This window comes from Haliotis cracherodii, unplaced genomic scaffold, assembly GCF_022045235.1.
Source record: "Haliotis cracherodii isolate W230 unplaced genomic scaffold, xgHalCrac1.p SCAF_12, whole genome shotgun sequence".
Classification (NCBI taxonomy): Eukaryota; Metazoa; Mollusca; class Gastropoda; order Lepetellida; family Haliotidae; genus Haliotis; species Haliotis cracherodii.
Window position 1 is genome coordinate 20,960,553 of NW_027266267.1, and position 19,322 is coordinate 20,979,874.

General features: G+C 42.4%; 1 protein-coding gene across 2 annotated transcripts in view; it reads left to right on the top strand.

The window, feature by feature from the left end:
- The window catches only part of LOC139458244 (cystathionine beta-synthase-like), a 36,937-nt gene extending 21,016 nt beyond the window's left edge, over positions 1-15,921 (top strand). The window contains exons 10-16 of one of the 2 annotated variants that reach the window (XM_071239612.1): positions 1,953-2,037; positions 4,352-4,463; positions 5,088-5,168; positions 9,835-9,969; positions 11,955-12,063; positions 14,152-14,236; positions 14,818-15,921. In XM_071239612.1, coding sequence (XP_071095713.1) covers positions 1,953-2,037; positions 4,352-4,463; positions 5,088-5,168; positions 9,835-9,969; positions 11,955-12,063; positions 14,152-14,236; positions 14,818-14,942 — 732 coding nt within the window. In that variant the 3' untranslated portion in view covers positions 14,943-15,921. The remainder of the gene's footprint in view (positions 1-1,952; positions 2,038-4,351; positions 4,464-5,087; positions 5,169-9,834; positions 9,970-11,954; positions 12,064-14,151; positions 14,237-14,817) is intronic. The other variant, XM_071239613.1, reaches the window with a different exon arrangement.
- Positions 15,922-19,322: the final 3,401 nt, after the last annotated feature.

Here is a 19,322-nt window from a genome sequence, read left to right on the forward strand (position 1 = left end):
GGTGCTCACATGATTTGATGCACTGCGCGATGTAATACAATATAAATCTTAGATTATTGATCAGATCGTCTTGGCTGAGCGCCGCCGTTTTGTTTGAAGTGGTACGAGAGGTGGAATCTGATTGGTCGATAGGAGAGGCTTAGAAGGGACATAACTGGTGGCGCTATGATCTCGCACAGGAATTCCAGCCAAGTTCGGCAAGGGTGGAAAATGGACTTTAAGAGTCGTTAAACTCTCTTGCCTAGGGAAGATGCACATCAACAATTTCCTATCTCATTGACATCAGTCGCTTACTCTGATACAAAACCTCTCAGAGTGAACATCTGAAGAAACAATATGGCCATGAGCGCCATATTATCTACACCCAAAATGGTGTACAGGGCTAGATTTAGGTATGTATTTACAAGTCATTGAAAATGCAAGCAAGCTAATATTTATGTCTACATGCACCAAGTACATGTAAAAAAAAAAGAATTTGTGTCTGACTAAACCCATCTTCTAGAGGCAAGGGCGTTAACTGACGGCCTAGTTTGTCAAGGGTGGAAACTGGACTTTTGTAGTCAGTTAACACCCTTGAATGTCCTTGCTCTGGGAAGATGGACTTACCCTTACTTGTACCCATCTTTAAACATAGTCCTTACCTTTAAAGTTTATTTACCTTACTACATCCCTAATCCCTGTGTTTCGTGTAATTGTCATGCTTTTCTAGGCTTGACGTCATCAAACTGTGGGTACTTCAAGATTATGTGACTATATGATTTACAGCAATGTGTAATCAATTTAGGTGACACTTGCAGTAGACCTGCCTATGCTTCAACTTTGATACATTTATGGGACCAGGGTGCAACCAAATTTTGTCTCGTGAACTTGTTGCAAGTTAAATAAGGTCTTTGAATCAAGCCCTGGTGTTGAGGGTTTACGTGTCCTGTGGCAGTTTTCGTTTGATATGATCAAAATTTCGGAATGGAGGTGGTAAAGAAATGAAGCTGAATTGTTTTAGAAAGCTCACATCTGATTGGCTCCAGAACCCACGAATCTTTCATTTTATTGGGCAGTCGATGTTGACTCAGGGTTAACCTGAGGCAGGGGGGGATCCAGGGTTTTGAAAAGGGTGTGTGTGTTCCACTTGGGCTATTTGTACCATCAGTGCTGTGCTGTGCTGTGCTGGGCTGTGCTGGGCTGTGCTGGGCTGTGCTGGGCTGTGCTGGGCTGGGCTGGGCTGGGCTGGGCTGGGCTGGGCTGGGCTGGGCTGGGCTGGGCTGGGCTGGGCTGGCTACAAAAGAGTCTACCAAAACATTCACACACACGATATGTAAACCACTGGTAGGCAATGCTCAAACCAAATGTCATCAGATCTAAAAACAGGGGGGGTAACCCCTCTAGAACCCCCCCTTTGGAAAGGACTTGCCACTTAAAGGCAACCATATCATATCCGTGTCCTCATACTTTCATGCAGAGAAAGTTTGTATCGGAGTAAGGATGTGATTGTATTAATTAAGATAGAAGCATTTTCAGACGGTTTAATTCTGTGCTAGCGAAATACACTTGCCTTATGTAGAGAAAATGTTTGTGAATGTTTGTGACTGCATAACTGTCAACCCCTTGATGTCTAAATGAGTGAGAAGCCAGGGTGTAGGGGCTGCAAGCCCCGCTTGGTCCAGGGCTAGGCCCTGGTGAATGATTTTAAGACCATTTTAATGGCCTTAGAGACCATGTATTCTGAAATAACGATAAGTTATTTAGCGAAAGGGGAAAGAATGAACCCTCTCTTGCCGTGTTGGTTGCAATCGCGATAAATCGAAAGAGAAAAGTGTTTCAAAATATTTTTATCTACATTTGATATGAATGCATGAGAATTTCCCAACCTTGCGTGTGAGGGTGACATAGGTGCTAAATGCGTGAGACTCACGCGAGATGTGTGATAGTTGACAGGTATGTGAACTCTGTTTCAGTTTGTGGACAAGTGGTACAAATCAGTGGACAAGGACTCCTTCATTATGGCGCGGAGGATGATCCGTGAGGAGGGACTACTTTGTGGTGAGTTGATCAAGGGATAATCGGTGAGGAGGGACTACTTTGTGGTGAGTTGATCGAGGGATAATCGGTGAGGAGGGACTACTTTGTGGTGAGTTGATTGAGGGATAATCGGTGAGGAGGGACTACTTTGTGGTGAGTTGATTGAGGGATAATCCGTGAGGAGGGGCTACTTTGTGGTGAGTTGATTAAAGGGATAATCCATGAGGAGGGACTACTTTGTGGTGAGTTGATCGAGGGATAATCGGTGAGGAGGGACTACTTTGTAGTGAGTTGATCAGGGATAATCGGTGAGGAGGGGCTACTTTGTGGTGAGTTGATTGAGGGATAATCCGTGAGGAGGGACTACTTTGTGGTGAGTTGATTGAAGGATAATCTGTGAGGAGGGACTACTTTGTGGTGAGTTGATCGAGGGATAATCTGTGAGGATGACTACTTTGTGGTGAGTTGATCGAGGGATAATCCATGAGGAGGGACTACTTTGTGGTGAGTTGATCGAGGGATAATCTGTGAGGAGGGACTACTTTGTGGTGAGTTGATCGAGGGATAATCTGTGAGGATGACTACTTTGTGGTGAGTTGATCGAGGGATAATCTGTGAGGAGGGACTACTTTGTGGTGAGTTGATCGAGGGATAATCCGAGAGGAGGGACTACTTTGTGGTGTGTTGATTAAGGGATAATCCGAGAGGAGGGACTACTTTGTGGTGAGTTGATTGAAGGATAATCCGTGAGGAGGGACTACTTTGTGGTGAGTTAATTGAAGGATAATCTGTGAGTAGGTACTACTTTGTGGTGAGTTGATCGAGGGATAATCCGTGAGGGGGGACTACTTTCTGGTGAGTTGATCGAGGGATAATCCGTGAGGAGGGACTACTTTGTGGTGAGTTGATCGAGGGATAATCCGTGAGGAGGGACTACTTTGTGGTGAGTTGATCGAGGGATAATCCCTGATGAGGGACTGCTTTGTGGTGAGTTGATCGGGGAACTACTTTGTGCATTTGGCTAAAAACAAACCCAGAGTGCACACATTACATAAATCGATGTAGCACACTGGTCTTGAACACATACATCCCATAAACACAAACAATATTCACAATAAGCATTCCGCTCATCCCATGGTACAGTAAACTGAATCATAGAATCATAGGACTGACCCCAACAAGTAGTTTATGGTTCTGACATGCAACGATGTACTGAGGCATTCTCTGAAAGTAATGTATGGCTCTGCTGTATACAAATGTTGGTACATTTATCAAATTGGAATAAATGATATCCCAGTTCATAAAACAAACATTTCAAATGTTGTATTTTTGCAACTGTGACATTGTTGGACATTATTGCATTGAATGCAAAGCTAGATGATTTCTGAAAATATGAATGATTAAGTATTTGTCCAGTTACCAAACATGTCCTAGACAAGTCCCAGACATGGCCTTGCACTCCGATGTCATGATCAGACAAGTCCCTGACATGACCTTGCACTCCGATGTCATGATCAGACAAGTCCCAGACATGACCTTGCACTCCGATGTCATGATCAGACAAGTCCCAGACATGACCTTGCACTCCGATGTCATGATCAGACAATTCCCTGACATGGCCTTGCACTCCGATGTCATGATCAGACAAGTCCCAGACATGACCTTGCACTCCGATGTCATGATCAGACAAGTCCCAGACATGACCTTGCACTCCGATGTCATGATCAGACAAGTCCCTGACATGACCTTGCACTCCGATGTCATGATCAGACAAGTCCCTGACATGACCTTGCACTCAGATGTCATGATCAGACAAGTCCCAGACATGACCTTGCACTCAGATGTCATGATCAGACAAGTCCCTGACATGGCCTTGCACTCCGATGTCATGATCAGACAAGTCCCGGACATGACCTTGCACTCCAATGTCATGATCAGACAAGTCCCTGACATGACCTTGCACTCAGATGTCATGATCAGACAAGTCCCAGACATGACCTTGCACTCCGATGTCATGATCAGAATGGTCAAGGGTTACAGATTGGTTCATTTTCGAGGACATTGACTGGTTCTTATATAAAATGTCCCAAACATATATTTCACTTTTTGTTGATGGTAGGGAAGGACATCCTGGAAAATGTTGCTAAAATCATGAAAGTGACCTAATGACATTTGTCTCCAGCAAAATCACTGAAATTGGTATGATTATATCAATTGATGAATTTGAAAATGAAATCAGCTCCTGATTCATCTGTCTAGCTCAACACATAAGCAAGTGGAAACAATGTGGAATTCTTGACTGGCTCATGTTTAGTATATGACCTTGACCTTGCAGGTGGCAGTTCAGGGTCAGCCATGGCCTGTGCAGTGAAGGCCATACGAGACTTTGGCCTTAAGGAAGGTCAGAGATGTGTGGTCATCCTGCCGGACTCCATCAGGAATTACATGTAAGGCCTGCTTTGTCTGTGGTGTGTGTGTGTAAATGAAAGACCTGTGGCGTGTGTGTATTTGTGTGAGTGTGTGCGTGTGTGTGCATACATGCTTCTGCAGACACACATACATATAAGGCCTATGGTGTGTGTGTGTGTGTGTGTGTGTGTGTGTGTACACATGGCCTGTGGGGTATGTGTGTGGCCTGTGGTGTGTGTGTGGCCTGTGGTGTGTGTGTGGCCTGTGGTGTGTGTGTGGCCTGTGGTGTGTGTGTGTGTGGCCTGTGGTGTGTGTGTGGCCTGTGGTGTGTGTGTGGCCTGTGGTGTGTGTGTGGCCTGTGGTGTGTGTGTGGCCTGTGGTGTGTGTGTGAACATGTAAGGCCTGTGGTGTGTGTGGCCTGTGGTGTGTGTGTGTGTGGCCTGTGGTGTGTGTGTGTGGCCTGTGGTGTTTTTATGTAAGGCCTCGCATGTGCGCGCTTGCATGTAAGGCCTGTGGTGTGTGTGTGTGTGTGTGTGTGTGTGTGTGTGTGTGTGTGTTGCTGTATGTGTGTATGCATGTGTATTTGGCTTATCTGTGCAATGTGTGCACCCAGGGGACAGTTTCGTAACCGTCTGTGTGACGTGTTATCTTGTCTGTGATAGGTCCAAGTACCTGAGTGACGATTGGATGAGCCAGCGAGACTTCTTGGAACTAGACCACCAGGTGGAGCCCTCCAAGGAGTGGTGAGTGTTCCCACCTAGATCAGCTGACAGGGGCATTTTAGTGCTACCCCCTTCCACTGCATCTTGTTCCAAACTTAACCCTCTCTGTTCTAACCTGTCGTGCTTGGATCATAGTCACATGAAGAAAACAATATCTAGTTGTGGCATCAACTTGGCGCAATCAAAACATTACAACGGTGATACTTTTGGGGTCTCATTATTGAACTATCATGTTCAAAATTAAAAAGACTTTTATTAAAAAGGAATTTTCAATTAAAACAGCAGAACATTCTCAAATGGATTTAGCTTTTAAAGCCCTTTATAGGTATATATATCGCAATAAAGGTAGTTGTAAATTGTTTGATAGGCATTACTTAGAAGTTGATGGATGACAAGGTAGACACAATTTTAAGGACAACAACTGCTTTAATACTGTAAAAAGCAACGTTTCTATATGTATCTATATCGTAACGTCGTTTTTACGGTATTAAGGAAGTTGTTATCCATATAATTGGTGTCTACCTTGTCAAAGGTAGTTGTAGTATTAAAAAAAGAACTTTCACTTCCATGACAAATTATGGATAAAATTAAACAACTATACTTTCGAAACTTTACTCATTTTTTATGTGAAATACACTGCTTGTTCTCTGTAGCTCACTGTAGCTCACTGTAAACAAACACTAGTTTGTTGGAACATTTGTTATTCTGGCCCATTTGTGATGAATAGAAGTGCTCAACGCGTAGCAACTGGATCTTTTACAAATGCGTCCGACTGCCACGAACGGTCATGTTTGTATGTCCAGATGATAACTTTAAAAGATATTGACTCTTTTCCTCAAAAAGCAGATCATGCCTGATCACGTTGGATCACGTTGGATCACATGATCACATGACCAGTCTAGAATGTGCAAGCTGCATGTCACAACAACTTTGACAGATATTAAGACACCTGCACCAAAATTGCTACCGTATTCGGCGTAATAGCGCCCAGGGCGCTCTCAAAATTAGAAATAGAAATGTTTATGTACGACAGATATATTTTTCCAGAATTTAATTGCCCATAATTAAGTGTGCATATAACACAGGAGTGCGAATAAATAAGTCTTGTGTACGTTGATCAATCGGAAGAGGTGCTAATTAGGATTGTTCATTGGCCAATATATTAGCAAATATCGCCGTGGGTGCTTATTAGAGCGGGGCGCTTATTACGTCGAATACGGTAAATGAAAAGCAGTGTGTGCTGTTGTCTGATTGGCCGAAGAACGTTGTTAAACAGCGTTAGAGTCAAAGCATAAAACACTCCTGATATGTGACCATCTGCCGTTATAATCAAAGTGGAATATAAAATTATCAAAGCAACCAATGAGAGAGGTTGTTATGATCCTATAACAATATCATTATGGACCAATCACAATTCATGTTTCAAAGCAGAATATTGTGCAATCAGACTTGTTTTTGTAACTGTGAATTTTGGAAAGTAATTTATGCAACTGGGATGTCATTAATGCTTCTATGGACCCCACCACCCAACCTCCTCTTGTTACTGGAAGAAAGATCTTACCAAGGCAAGGGAGTTAACTGACTATAAAAGTCCAGTTTCCACCTTTGCTGAACTAGGCTGCTATCATGGAGTTACATTTTGGCTGGACTAACGAGTCTATGCATAGTCCAATCAAAATCGCGTAACTAAATCGACATCCGGTTCGTAAACTGCCATGCAGATTTGGGTCGATTGAAGGATTTGCAAAACATGTGTACCACCAACTTGATGTCAACAGATATTTTCCAAATCTTATTATGTTTTGTGTGAAGGTGGTCATGTGATTTGATGCACTCCTCAAAGTAAGACCCGTTTTATCACAATAGAGATTTTGATTTATCGATCAGATCGTCTTGACTGGGCACCGTCATTTTGTTTGAAGCAAATGCAAGTGATATGTGTGGTAGAATCTGATTGGTGCTACTATCTAGCCCAGAAATTCCAGCCTTGTTCGGCAAGGGTGGAAACTGGACTTTTATTGTCAGTTAATTCCCTTGCCTCGGGAGGATGGCATGGGAAGTCTCCACCCTATTTTTGCTGTCCTAGATTTGCAATCACAGATTGTCAAGAGTGGATGATTTTTTAGAGGATGCTCCTATGAAATTGCTTAACAAACCACCATGATCTTTTTCAGCAGCAGCTACAGGTATATATAACTACAGAGTGTTTCTGCCATATCACCTCCACTACGGGGGCTAGTGGTTCAAGCATTCGATCATATCTGCTGTCAGATGGCTTGGATATGCTCAATGAGCCGATAACCCAACTCACTTGCTCACTTGATCATTTGGTGATTACCTCTGTGGTCTAGTGGATAGAGCATTTGCCCAGGGAGCGGAAGGTCAATGGTTTGATTCCCTGACCCTGTCATGCCAAATGGTGTTAAAAGATGGTACTTGTTGTTACCCTGACTGGCACTCCTTATCAAAGAGATAAAACAAGGACTGGTCTGTTTGTAGTCAGTGTAATGTACGTGAGTAGGGTATCGCATGTTAAATGCAGCATTGCGCACAAGCAGCGACACACGCATGCATATACGTCGTTATATAAGTGCAATAATCTTGAATGCGACTTTAAACCCCATTACCTCTAACCTCACTTATCCAGTACGCCAAACTGTTTGCTATGAGTTTGTTTTCATTGAGGTGTGAGGTGAAATGGGGTTGAACGTCGCGTCCAAGATTATTGCACTTATATAGCAATGTGCATGTACGTGTGTGTGTGGCTGCTTGTACTAGTCAGGACTGATGCCGATTTATAGTGCTAGCTCACTGAGATACCGTGCCGCAGTTTAACATGAATACCCCACTCAGACACAGTATACTGACTCCGAACCGACCAGTCCTTGTTTTAGCCCCTTAATGCCGAGCGCCAGATAGGGTAACAACAAGTACCATCTTTTAACGTCTTTTGGCATGACGCGGTCAGGGATCTAACCCTGGACCTTCCGCTCTCCGGGCGGACGTTCTGCGTATACCACTAGACCACAGAGGCGGTACTGTTAGCTATGAGTTTGTCTTTGAGTTTGACTAGACGTTTCTGTTTTCTTTCTACTCGCACAACACTAGCATGTCATCCATTGATTTCACATGGTCTTCAATCTCATTCAAGTCAGATCTTAGTTCTCGCTGGGGCACGGGTGGCCCAGTCGTCTAAGGCACCGCGATTCGCTGTGAAGAGTTGTTTCCCTTGGGCACTCAAGAAACCAATGATTGTGGGTTCGAATCCCGGTTTGCTCTGATTATGTTTCTAGGTTTGTCAGCACCATACCCATACACCGAAGTGGTAAACGTCCGAGACCTGCGTCGCTTCGGGCTTTCCTCCCACTTTAAGCTGACACACTGTGATATAACTGGAATACTGTTAAAAGCAGCGTTAAACCCAACTCACTCACTCACTCATGTAAAGGTCATAATATTGGATAGCTATAAAAGTGGCATTTGTCTGCATGTCGCTATATAACTTATATCCGAAGTGCAGTAATCTTCAACGCAGCGTTAAACTCCATGTAATCTCATCACCTGGCGGGAAAAACACTTTGCATGGCTTTGGCATTAACATGAGACATTGTTTGTGCTGATTAACACACTCCCTTCTCGAAGTCACTCTTGTATAAACAGAAGGATGCCAGACATTTTTTTCTTGGAGCAAATGTTATAGCTTAGCATGACCAAAGATTCTTGTAATGAAAAACTCCGAACACAGGGGATAAGCAGCTTCCAGCACCAGACCCGTGAAGATCCTCGGTAGAACAGGTTTTCAGCAACCCATGATTGCCCTAAAAGGCGACTAGGCTTGTTGTAAGAGGCAACTAATGGGATCGGGTGTTTAGACATGAGGACTTGGTTGATGCATGTCATCGATCGCAATCGATGCTCATGATGTCAATCACTGGATTGTCTGGTCCAGACTCAATTATTTACAGACCACCGTCATATAGCCGTAATATTGCTGAGTGTGGCATAAAACAAAAAACAAACAAAACAAACAAACAAACTTCTAGCACAATGTTTGAGTTGGTGAAGGAAGCTACTGGTATTTGCGGTATCTTGGTTAGGAATTGACAACATGCGTGCCTTCTTGTGTAGTGGGTCTAGCCAGGGTTCTTGTCTGTATTCATTATAATTTTCCCAATGCACTGGCTTTTAATGAGTGTAGTTGTGTGTTGTGTTGTGTTGTGTAGAACTAACAGGCAGAACACAGTAGTGCCTATCAGAGCCTAGTTTGTCAGCTATTAATTAGCATCATTTGTAACAGCAGCCATTCCTTGGTGGTAAGGTCAAGGTCGAGGTGAATGTGAGATGCAAAGTTAGAGGTCAAGGTCAGGTCCATGGGTAGAGGTCGAAGGTGAAGGAATTGAGATTGTTATGCATTCAGTATGGATATTCTTTAGAAATTTGATTTCGTTCACAAGGAGAAATATATTTCAACACGTTTGTCATTGAGAATAATAACAATAAAGAAATAAATATGTAGATGAAAGGGATGACAGATTTATTTTCTTGTGTGACCCAGCAACGAATAGCAAAGTGTATGGTTTGTGCCATTTGATTGCATCAAGACCAATCTGTGGGATGTTGCAGTCATCAGCATTTCTCTGTGCCGGGTAAAGAACATCCCCTCAATAACTTGACCTTGACCTTGCAGGTGGTGGAGTTTGAAGGTGAACTCCCTCAACCTTCAGGCACCGCTGACAGTGACACCCAGCGTGACGATTCAAGAGACCTTAGAGCTGCTGAATCGGGAGGGCTTCGACCAGGTCCCCGTTGTGGATGAAGCTGGGTGAGGGATGAGGGGGTGATATGGTTATTTATACCACAAGGGTGCCTTATGTCCATTGTTTTGACCCGTGACGATCCGGGGTAGAATAGATCTTCAGCAACCCATGCTTGTTGTAACAGGCGACTAACGGGATCGAATGGTCAGGCTCGCTGACTTGGTTGATGCATGTCATCGATCCCAATTGCATGATCAATGCTCATGATGTCAATCACTGGATTGTCTGGTCCAGATTTGATTATTTACAGACCGCCATCATATAGCTGGAATGTTGCTGAGTGCGTCGTTAAACAACAAACCAACCAGCCAACCAAGTCTGGGCCGGCACTCTAAAACAGGCATAAGTCTGGGCTGGCACTCTAAAACGGACATTAGTCTGGGCTGGCACTCTAAAACAGGCATTAGTCTGGGCTGGCTGTCTAAAACAGACATAAGTCTGGGCTGGCTCTCTAAAACAGGCATTAGTCTGGGCTGGCCCTCTAAAACAGACATTAGTCTGGGCTGGCACTCTAAAACAGGCATGTCTGGGCCGGCTCTCTAAAACAGGAATAAGCCTGGGCTGGCACTCTAAAACAGGCATTAGCCTGGGCTGGCACTCTAAAACAGGCATTAGCCTGGGATAGCACTCTAAAACCAGCATTAGCCGGGGCTGGCACTCTAAAACAGGCATTAGCCTGGGCTGGCACTCTAAAACAGGCATTAGCCTGGGCTTGCACTCTAAAACAGGCATAAGTCTGGGCTGGCTCTCTAAAACAGGCATTAGTCTGGGCTGGCACTCTAAAACCAGCATTAGTCTGGGCTGGCACTCTGAAACAGGCATTAGCCTGGGCTGGCTCTCTAAAACAGGTGTTAGTCTGGGCTGGCACTCTAAAACAGGCATTAGTCTGGGCTGGCACTCTGAAACAGCCATAAGCCTGGGCTAGCTCTCTAAAACAGGAATAAGCCTGGGCTGGCACTCTAAAACAGGCATTAGCCTAGGCTAGCACTCTAAAACCAGCATTAGTCTGGGCTGGTTCTCTAAAACAGGCATTAGTCTGGGCTGGCGCTCTAAAACAGGCATTAGTCTGGGCTGGCACTCTAAAACAGGCATTAGTCTGGGCTAGCACTCTAAAACCAGCATAAGTCTGGGCTGGTTCTCTAAAACAGGCATTAGTCTGGGCTGGCGCTCTAAAACAGGCATTAGCCTGGGCTGGCACTCTAAAACAGGCAGTAGTCTGGGCTGGCACTCTGAAACAGGCATTAGTCTGGGCTAGCTCTCAAAAACAGGCATTAGCCTGGGCTTGCGCTCTAAAACATGAATAAGCCTGGGCTGGCACTCTAAAACAGGCATTAGCCTGGGCTGGCACTCTAAAACAGGCATTAGCCTGGGCTGGCGCTCTAAAACAGGCATTAGCCTGGGCTGGCACTCTAAAACAGGCATTAGCCTGGGCTGGCACTCTAAAACAGGCATTAGCCTGGGCTGGCACTCTAAAACAGGCATTAGCCTGGGCTGGCACTCTAAAACAGGAATAAGCCTGCGCTGGCACTCTAAAACAGGAATAAGCCTGGGCTGGCACTCTAAAACCAGCATTAGCCTGGGCTTGCACTCTAAAACAGGCATTATTCTGGGCTGGCTCTCTAAAACCATCATCAGTCTGGGCTGGCACTCAAAAACAGGCATTAGTCTGGGCTGGCACTCTAAAACAGACATTAGTCTGCGCTGGCACTCTAAAACAGGCATTAGTCTGGGCTGGCTCTCTAAAACAGGCATTAGCCTGGGCTAGCACTCTAAAACCAGCATTAGTCTGGGCTGGCACTCTAAAACCAGCATTAGTCTGGGCTGGCACTCTAAAATAGGCATTAGTCTGTTAGAAGCAAGTAAATATCTTGCCGTAATGGATGTACTAAATACTGCTGGTGTGACTTTATATTTTAACTGAGTAAAGACAGCTAGATGGCTGCACTGACAGGCAGGAATACCATGTTCAACAATTGGTTATGTATTTCAGATGCATCTTGGGAATGGTAACTGTCGGCAACATGATGGCGCAGGTGGTAAAGAACAAAGCCAAGTCTAACGACCCTGTGTCCAAGGTCATGTACAAACAGTTTAAGCAGGTAGGAAGAATGTCTATCCCTGTGCAGGTGATTTAGCATGCTGCTTTATTTAAGTAGACATGTATTTGGGGTAAGCATTTGATATCACTGATTGGTAATCCACATAGGTTGAACTGAATTCATACTCAGCAACCCATGCTTGCCGTAAAAGGCTACTAATGTGATCGTCAGGCTTGCTGAATTGGTTGATGCATGTCATCGATCCCAATTGCACGGATTGAAGCTCATGATGTCAATTACTGGATTGTCTGGTCCAGACTCGATTATTTGCAGACCGCCGTCATATAGCTGGAATATTGCTAAGTGCGGCGTTAAACAACAAACAAACAAAAATCACAAAGTAGGATCTTTCAAGCTCCTCACAGTGATAGTCCGAATGCGGAGCTCTCTATACTATCGCTGCCGCCGGTCAAAACTCCCCACTGTGATGGGTGACCACAACCATGCTTGGAGTTGAAAACGCAACCAACTGACCGTTATGTTTACAAACAAGTGGTGACTGCCGTGACGCCTAATACTCTTACCCCAGCTTAATTATTTTCGTTGTTTGTCAATTTTAATTTCTATTTCATTCCGAATATCATACAAATGGTATATATAGTAAGAATGTAACGGAGAAGTTTAAGTGATTTTCCGTTAGTCTACAATCTCGAACCAATGTAATTGAACAAAGAAAAGGTAAATTTATCTGGGAAAATGAAGGTGTCTAACAGTGGGAAGGAGTGTGAGGGTCTTTGGTAGGAGGGAGGTAACTCTTCCAGTCATGCCAATTGAAGTGTTCAAGGGGAGATTACTGTCGCTACTGTAGCATCAATGTGGGAAGTCATGTTCAAGGGGAGATTACTGTCGCTACTGTTGCATCAATGTGGGAAGTCATGTTCAAGGGGAGATTACTGTCGCTACTGTTGCATCAATGTGGGAAGTCATCTTCAAGGGGAGATTACTGTCTCTACTGTTGCATCAATGTGGGAAGTCATGTTCAAGGGGAGATTACTGTCTCTACTGTTGCATCAATGTAGGAAGTCATGTTCAAGGGAAGATTACTGTCGCTACTGTTGCATCAATGTGAGAAGTCAAGTTCAAGGGAAGATTACTGTCTCTACTGTTGCATCAATGTGGGAAGTCATGTTCAAGGGGAGATTACTGTCACTACTGTTGCATCAATGTGGGAAGTCATGTTCAAGGGGAGATTACTGTTGCATCAATGTGGGAAGTCATGTTCAAGGGGAGATTACTGTCGCTACTGTTGCATCAATGTGGGAAGTCATGTTCAAGGGGAGATTACTGTCTCTTCTGTTGCATCAATGTATGAAGTCATGTTCAAGGGGAGATTACTGTCTCTACTGTTGCATCAATGTAGGAAGTCATGTTCAAGGGGAGATTACTGTCTCTACTGTTGCATCAATGTAGGAAGTCATGTTCAAGGGGAGGTTACTGTCTCTACTGTTGCATCAATGTAGGAAGTCATGTTCAAGTGAAGGTTACTGTCTCTACTGTTGCATCAATGTGGGAAGTCATGTTCAAGGGGAGATTACTGTCTCTACTGTTGCATCAATGTGGGAAGTCATGTTCAAGGGGAGATTACTGTCTCTACTGTTGCATCAATGTGGGAAGTCATGTCCAAGTGAAGGTTACTGTCTCTACTGTTGCATCAATGTGGGAAGTCATGTTCAAGGGGAGATTACTGTCTCTACTGTTGCATCAATGTGGAAAGTCATGTTCAAGGAGAGATTACTGTCTCTACTGTTGCATCAATGTAGGAAGTCATGTTCAAGATGAGATTACTGTCTCTACTGTTGCATCAATGTGGGAAGTCATGTTCAAGGGAGATTACTGTCTCTACTGTTGCATCAATGTGGGAAGTCATGTTCAAGGGGAGATTACTGTCACTACTGTTGCATCAATGTATGAAGTCATGTTCAAGGGGAGATTACTGTCTCTACTGTTGCATCAATGTGGGAAGTCATGTTCAAGGGAGATTACTGTCTCTACTGTTGCATCAATGTGGGAAGTCATGTTCAAGGGGAGATTACTGTCTACTGTTGCATCAATGTGGAAGTCATGTTCAAGGGAAGGTTACTATTCCAGATCCACATGGACACATCGTTGGGTCAGCTCTCCCGGATGTTGGACACAGACCACTTCGTCCTTGTCGTGCACAACCAGAGACAGTGTAAGTTTGTGTGTGTGTTTGTACGTGCGTGCGTGCATGCAGGTGTGCCCGTGCCTATTCAGGTCAAAATAGGTCTTCAGCAACCCATGCTTGCTGTAAAAGGCAACTATGCTTGTCGTAAGAGGCAACTATCAGGATTGGTTGATACATGTAATCAATCCCAATTGCGCGGATCGATGCTCATGATGTCAATCGCTGGATTGTCTGGTCCAGACTTGATTATTTACAGACCGCCGTCATATAGCTGGAATAAGAGTGCGGCGTGAAACAACAAACAAACAAACTATGTCTTGCTGGCTTATGTGTGCATGCGTGTGTGCGTGTGTGTGTGCACGTGCTCTTGTGCGTGTGTGTGTGCAAGGTACTTTTGTGTGCAAGGTGCTTTTGTGTGTGTGCGTGCGTATGTGTACGTGTGCGTGTGTGTGTGCATGTGTGTGTGCGTGCATGTGTGTGTGCGTGCGTGTGTATGTGTGCGTGCGTGAGTGTACGTGCGTGAGTGTGTGTGCGTGTGTGCGCGTGCGTGCGCATGTGTGTGCGTGTGTCTGGTTGAGACAATTATTTTGTTTTTCTCCTTTTGAAAGCAGACGAGGGAGGCAGCTTAATGTCCAAGAAGCAGATGATTTTTGGCATCGCAACAAGGATCGACTTGCTCAACTTCATCACACAACACGAAAACATTGATAAATCCAAACATGAGGACAAGTAGACCAGACGTTACTTGAAACCAAGGCCACTTGAAACAGACATCATTTGAAACACACCACATGAAGAAGAGGGCATAACTTTAGGTAGACGTCAATTGAAGCAGACGTTACTTGAAACAGAGGCCACTTGAAGCAGATGCACTTGAAGCAGATTTTGTAAATTTAAATTGCTTTGGTGTCCATATGTTGTCTCTGTGAGCTGACTGTGCCATGAATCAATCTCATTAAAAATCCGATCATAGTTCTCGCTATCGCTAAACAAAGATCTGAGGACAACCATTTAGGGCCACATCAGAACGACCTTTCATCCAACCAATCAGAGCTTTGCTTACCAGATCATGAAAGTGACTGTCGTAATGTGTTTTCTAATCATGCAACCACGAAATATTTAACATGGGGTATTCCGAATGACAGTTACGGGTTTTATTATTATATTCATACAATCTAGGCCATCTATAAGCCATTCCAGAATGTTCGGTTTGATTTTTTTTAATCGAGAATACTGAAAATATGTTTCGAAGCTTAGTCGCCAGTTTAAAACTAGTGTCCTAAAGCTCGAGAAAGCTGCCTTCTGATTGGCTAATGTCGATTTCTTGTCAGTCATTTCATTGGTTGGTCAGAATTCGCAAAAGGTCCTTCTGACATGACCCTTAATGGGATGTCCTCAGGTCTTTGTTCAGCGGTAGCGAAAACTAAGATCTGATTTTAATGAGATTGGCCATGAATTCAACCAATATTTCTGTCCTTACATAAACGTTCATGTACATAGTTCGACTTGTCGGCTTGGGCTATTGTGGAAACCGTTGATCTGAAGATGTTTTATTTGTCATAGATATTGTTTTTTCATGTTGCCCTGAGTCTGGAAACTCTGCAGTTACTTTCTGGGACCAACCATTTCTTACTCTTGGAGGGGGCACAGGTGGCCCAGTCGTCTAAGGCGCCACGATTCGCTGTGCAGAGTTGGATCCCTTGGGCACGCCAGAAACCCGGTTCGCCCCGATTATGTTTCTAGGTTTGTCAGCACCATACCCATGCTTGTGGGTTTCACCGAAGTGGTAAACGTCTTGAGACCTGCATGACTTCAGGCTTTCCTCCCACATTAAGCTGACACGCCATGATATAACTGGAATAATGTTAAAAGCGGCATTAAATCCAACTCACTCACTCACTCATCTCCTTGTTTGACGATTCTTTCAGTAGGATTCACATTCCGAATTTTAAAGCATTTCTACTTATAATCACAGGGTTTGTTTATCATCTTCACTGTCACATCATTTGGCCACCAAATTAAAGGAAGTCAGTGAGCGATACCCACAGGCTAGAAGACCTGAAGTAACATGTGACCTAATTATGTCACCATGCAATTCCCTTTCAGCACACGACACTTGTGTCACAAGTACATGTTAAGGCTTATGTCCAGAAAAAAACAATTCCGTTAAATATAAAACGATGACATAGTCATCACTTAGGATTAAACATCAAGGAGGGAATGCTTATGACAACCAGATCATTGGTGACCAACTCGTGTAGCCGAATAGCGACTCGTGCCCCTCTCATGGCCATTTTTGCGGCCAGGTTCCGTCTTAGCGCAAACGGGCATACTTAAAACAATTGTCAAATCGTTGCGTAATGGTTCACATATATTTCCCCATATATTATATATATTTCAAATGCAATTTAATCCACATCAGGACATGAGGAATTATACAGTATGATTGAACACATTTAACTGTCTCTTTGGTATATTTTTAGTTGCAAGACATATGTAAAATCAAAAATTATTTCTGAGGGATTCTTTGACGAAGAACTTGAAATCATGCGCGCATTCTGATTGGTTTGTCGTATTTTCGCACATAACATTCATTGATAGGGGACAAGTCTTCTTGCAGGTTACGGAAAGGGGCGAGTGGTGACGAATGCTTACCAGATGAGCAATTAGCTACTTAAACAAAACTTGGATCTTTTTTGCAAAAAAAACTCATTTCTTCAGAGAAAACCCAGACTTTTTTGAAAAATTGCTGTTCAAGTCCACAGATTTATTTTCCTTTTATCCCTTGGACCAGAAATAAGTAATATATTTAAAAAAGTGTTGTTTACTGTAGCTAGCAAGATAAATCAGTTATTTAAAATACATTAGAACACGGATGTAATGAACGATAAGGGACTGGTGAAATCAGTTTGTTACATGTGTAAGTTTTCTCTCCGAAACATCTCCCATGTTGGATAAAACGAAACGCAATAATTGCAGCATTGACTTTTATTATCAGTGATCACTGTGTATTTTACAGACAGGATTAATCTAATTACAGGTAAAATTATTTGTACACTTGTCTCCAACTTGTATTTTCATGATTCAAATAAACTGTTTTCTATCCAAAAAAAATCCAACAACTTGAAGTTTTACTCTAGGGTTTCTGTTAATTGGGTTAATACATTTTTGTTGGGTATCCAATATTTTTTCACTCATCTATTGATCACTCTATTGGGTTTTTTTCCCCAAATTAGTGACCATTTTAAGATTTTAAAAACAAGTGAAATAATGTTTTAGATATATATAACTGTTCTAAATATATAGGTTTTGACTCGGAAAGTAAATTAGATATTTGTGTTTCGGAAATTAGCTCCTTTGTACGCAAGTTAAAAAGCTTCAATGGGTGTTTATGCCTACTGTTTTAAACATTTAAGTTTTTCATTTCATGCATGTGTTTCTGTACGCAAGTTAATTGAAAGTAATTGGGTTTTGCATATTTTACGCAAATATGCAGCTTATCTGATAATATATTGGAGATAAATCGGTGATTTTGTAACCGTTCCTTGTATCCATTTGATTTCTCTATCTATGTTCGTTCTATCCGTGTTCTTTTGCCCTGTAATTAAAATCTGTTGAAAACTATCTAAAAATTTACAAAAGAAAAATAAAAGAATTGGTTCTCAGGCAATTTTTTTTTAAAATAAAGTGCGTGTGGGCAGTGCCTTTTTTTTTCTTTTTTTTGTTGTTGTTGTTGTTGTTGTTCAAACTAGTATGTAACCAAATACACAGTTGTGTACAATCAACCTGGGAAAGGGCCTCCCTACATAAATGTATTCCTTGTGTAAAATGCTGGAATACAGTACTTGACTACCATTGGACTTAGATTTTTTAAATTTATTTTTTTTAAATTGAAATTAAAATGAAATGTGCGGTGAACTTTATGATCATGTAAAATGTATTCCTTGACAAGTAAAATACTGGAATACAGTATTTGACTACCATTGGACATGGATTTTTTTTTTTAAATTTTTTTAATTGAAATAAAAATGAAATGTGCTGTAGACTTTATCATGATGTAGGCGGTGCCTGAGAACCAACATTTTTATTATTTTATTAAGATATCTGGCCTTTTATTATTTGTTAACACGTTATGGACCACATGGATCTGTTTCCTGCATGACACATATAACTGCTTTATTTTTTCTAGTTTACTTTGGTTTCCATGACAATCTTGTTTCTACAAACTGCTTGATATCTGAAAACAAATTTAATGGTTTAATTTTCTCACTTTCTGGATCGGATATTATGGCAGATATGGTGTGTGTATTAAAAAGATGCATAGAAGTTCAGAATATATAAAAAAAGAGGAGCAGTTTTTAAACTTTTTTTCATCTGTTTAATCCAGAACCTATTATGGGCTTAAAGACTTAAAAAACATATTTAAAAAATGTACCAAATTATATATATGTATCAACTTAAAAGATTGGGTCAACTTTTTCAAACTGGATTGTGTTTTTTATGGCATCAATCTTTTTTTGATTTGCCTGTGTACTGTCTTTACATGCATACATATTTTGTTATAATGTTTCAAATAGCATTCCTGATATTTTACAATAATTCAATCATTGCACAGATCAATTTATGAAATGCTCATATTTATAAACTGCTGCAAGGAGTGGATCATTCTTTATGGTTGGTGCTTCGAGTGGGGTATTATCGCTTCACTATTTTGAGGATATTTTGTCCAACATTGTTGCTATAGTGATGCAGGCAATCTCATTAAAATCAGATCCTAGTTCTCGCTACCGCTAAACAAAGATCTGAAGACATCCCATTAGGGGTCACGTCAGAACGACCTTTCATCAGACCAATCAGTGCGTCGCTTACCAGATTATGAAAGTGACTGTCGGAATGTGATTTCTAATCATGCAATCTCGAAAACTTTAACAGGGGGTATTCCAAACAATAGTTACGTGTTGAACGACCAAATCCTTACATTCTCATCTATTAGTCATTCCAAAATGGTTTTTTGTTCAGGTTTCAAATTTGTAATCGAGAATTTGTCAAAATATGTTTCGAAGCGTAGTCACCCAATTGAAATTGGTGCCGAATAGCACGAGAAAGCTGGTTT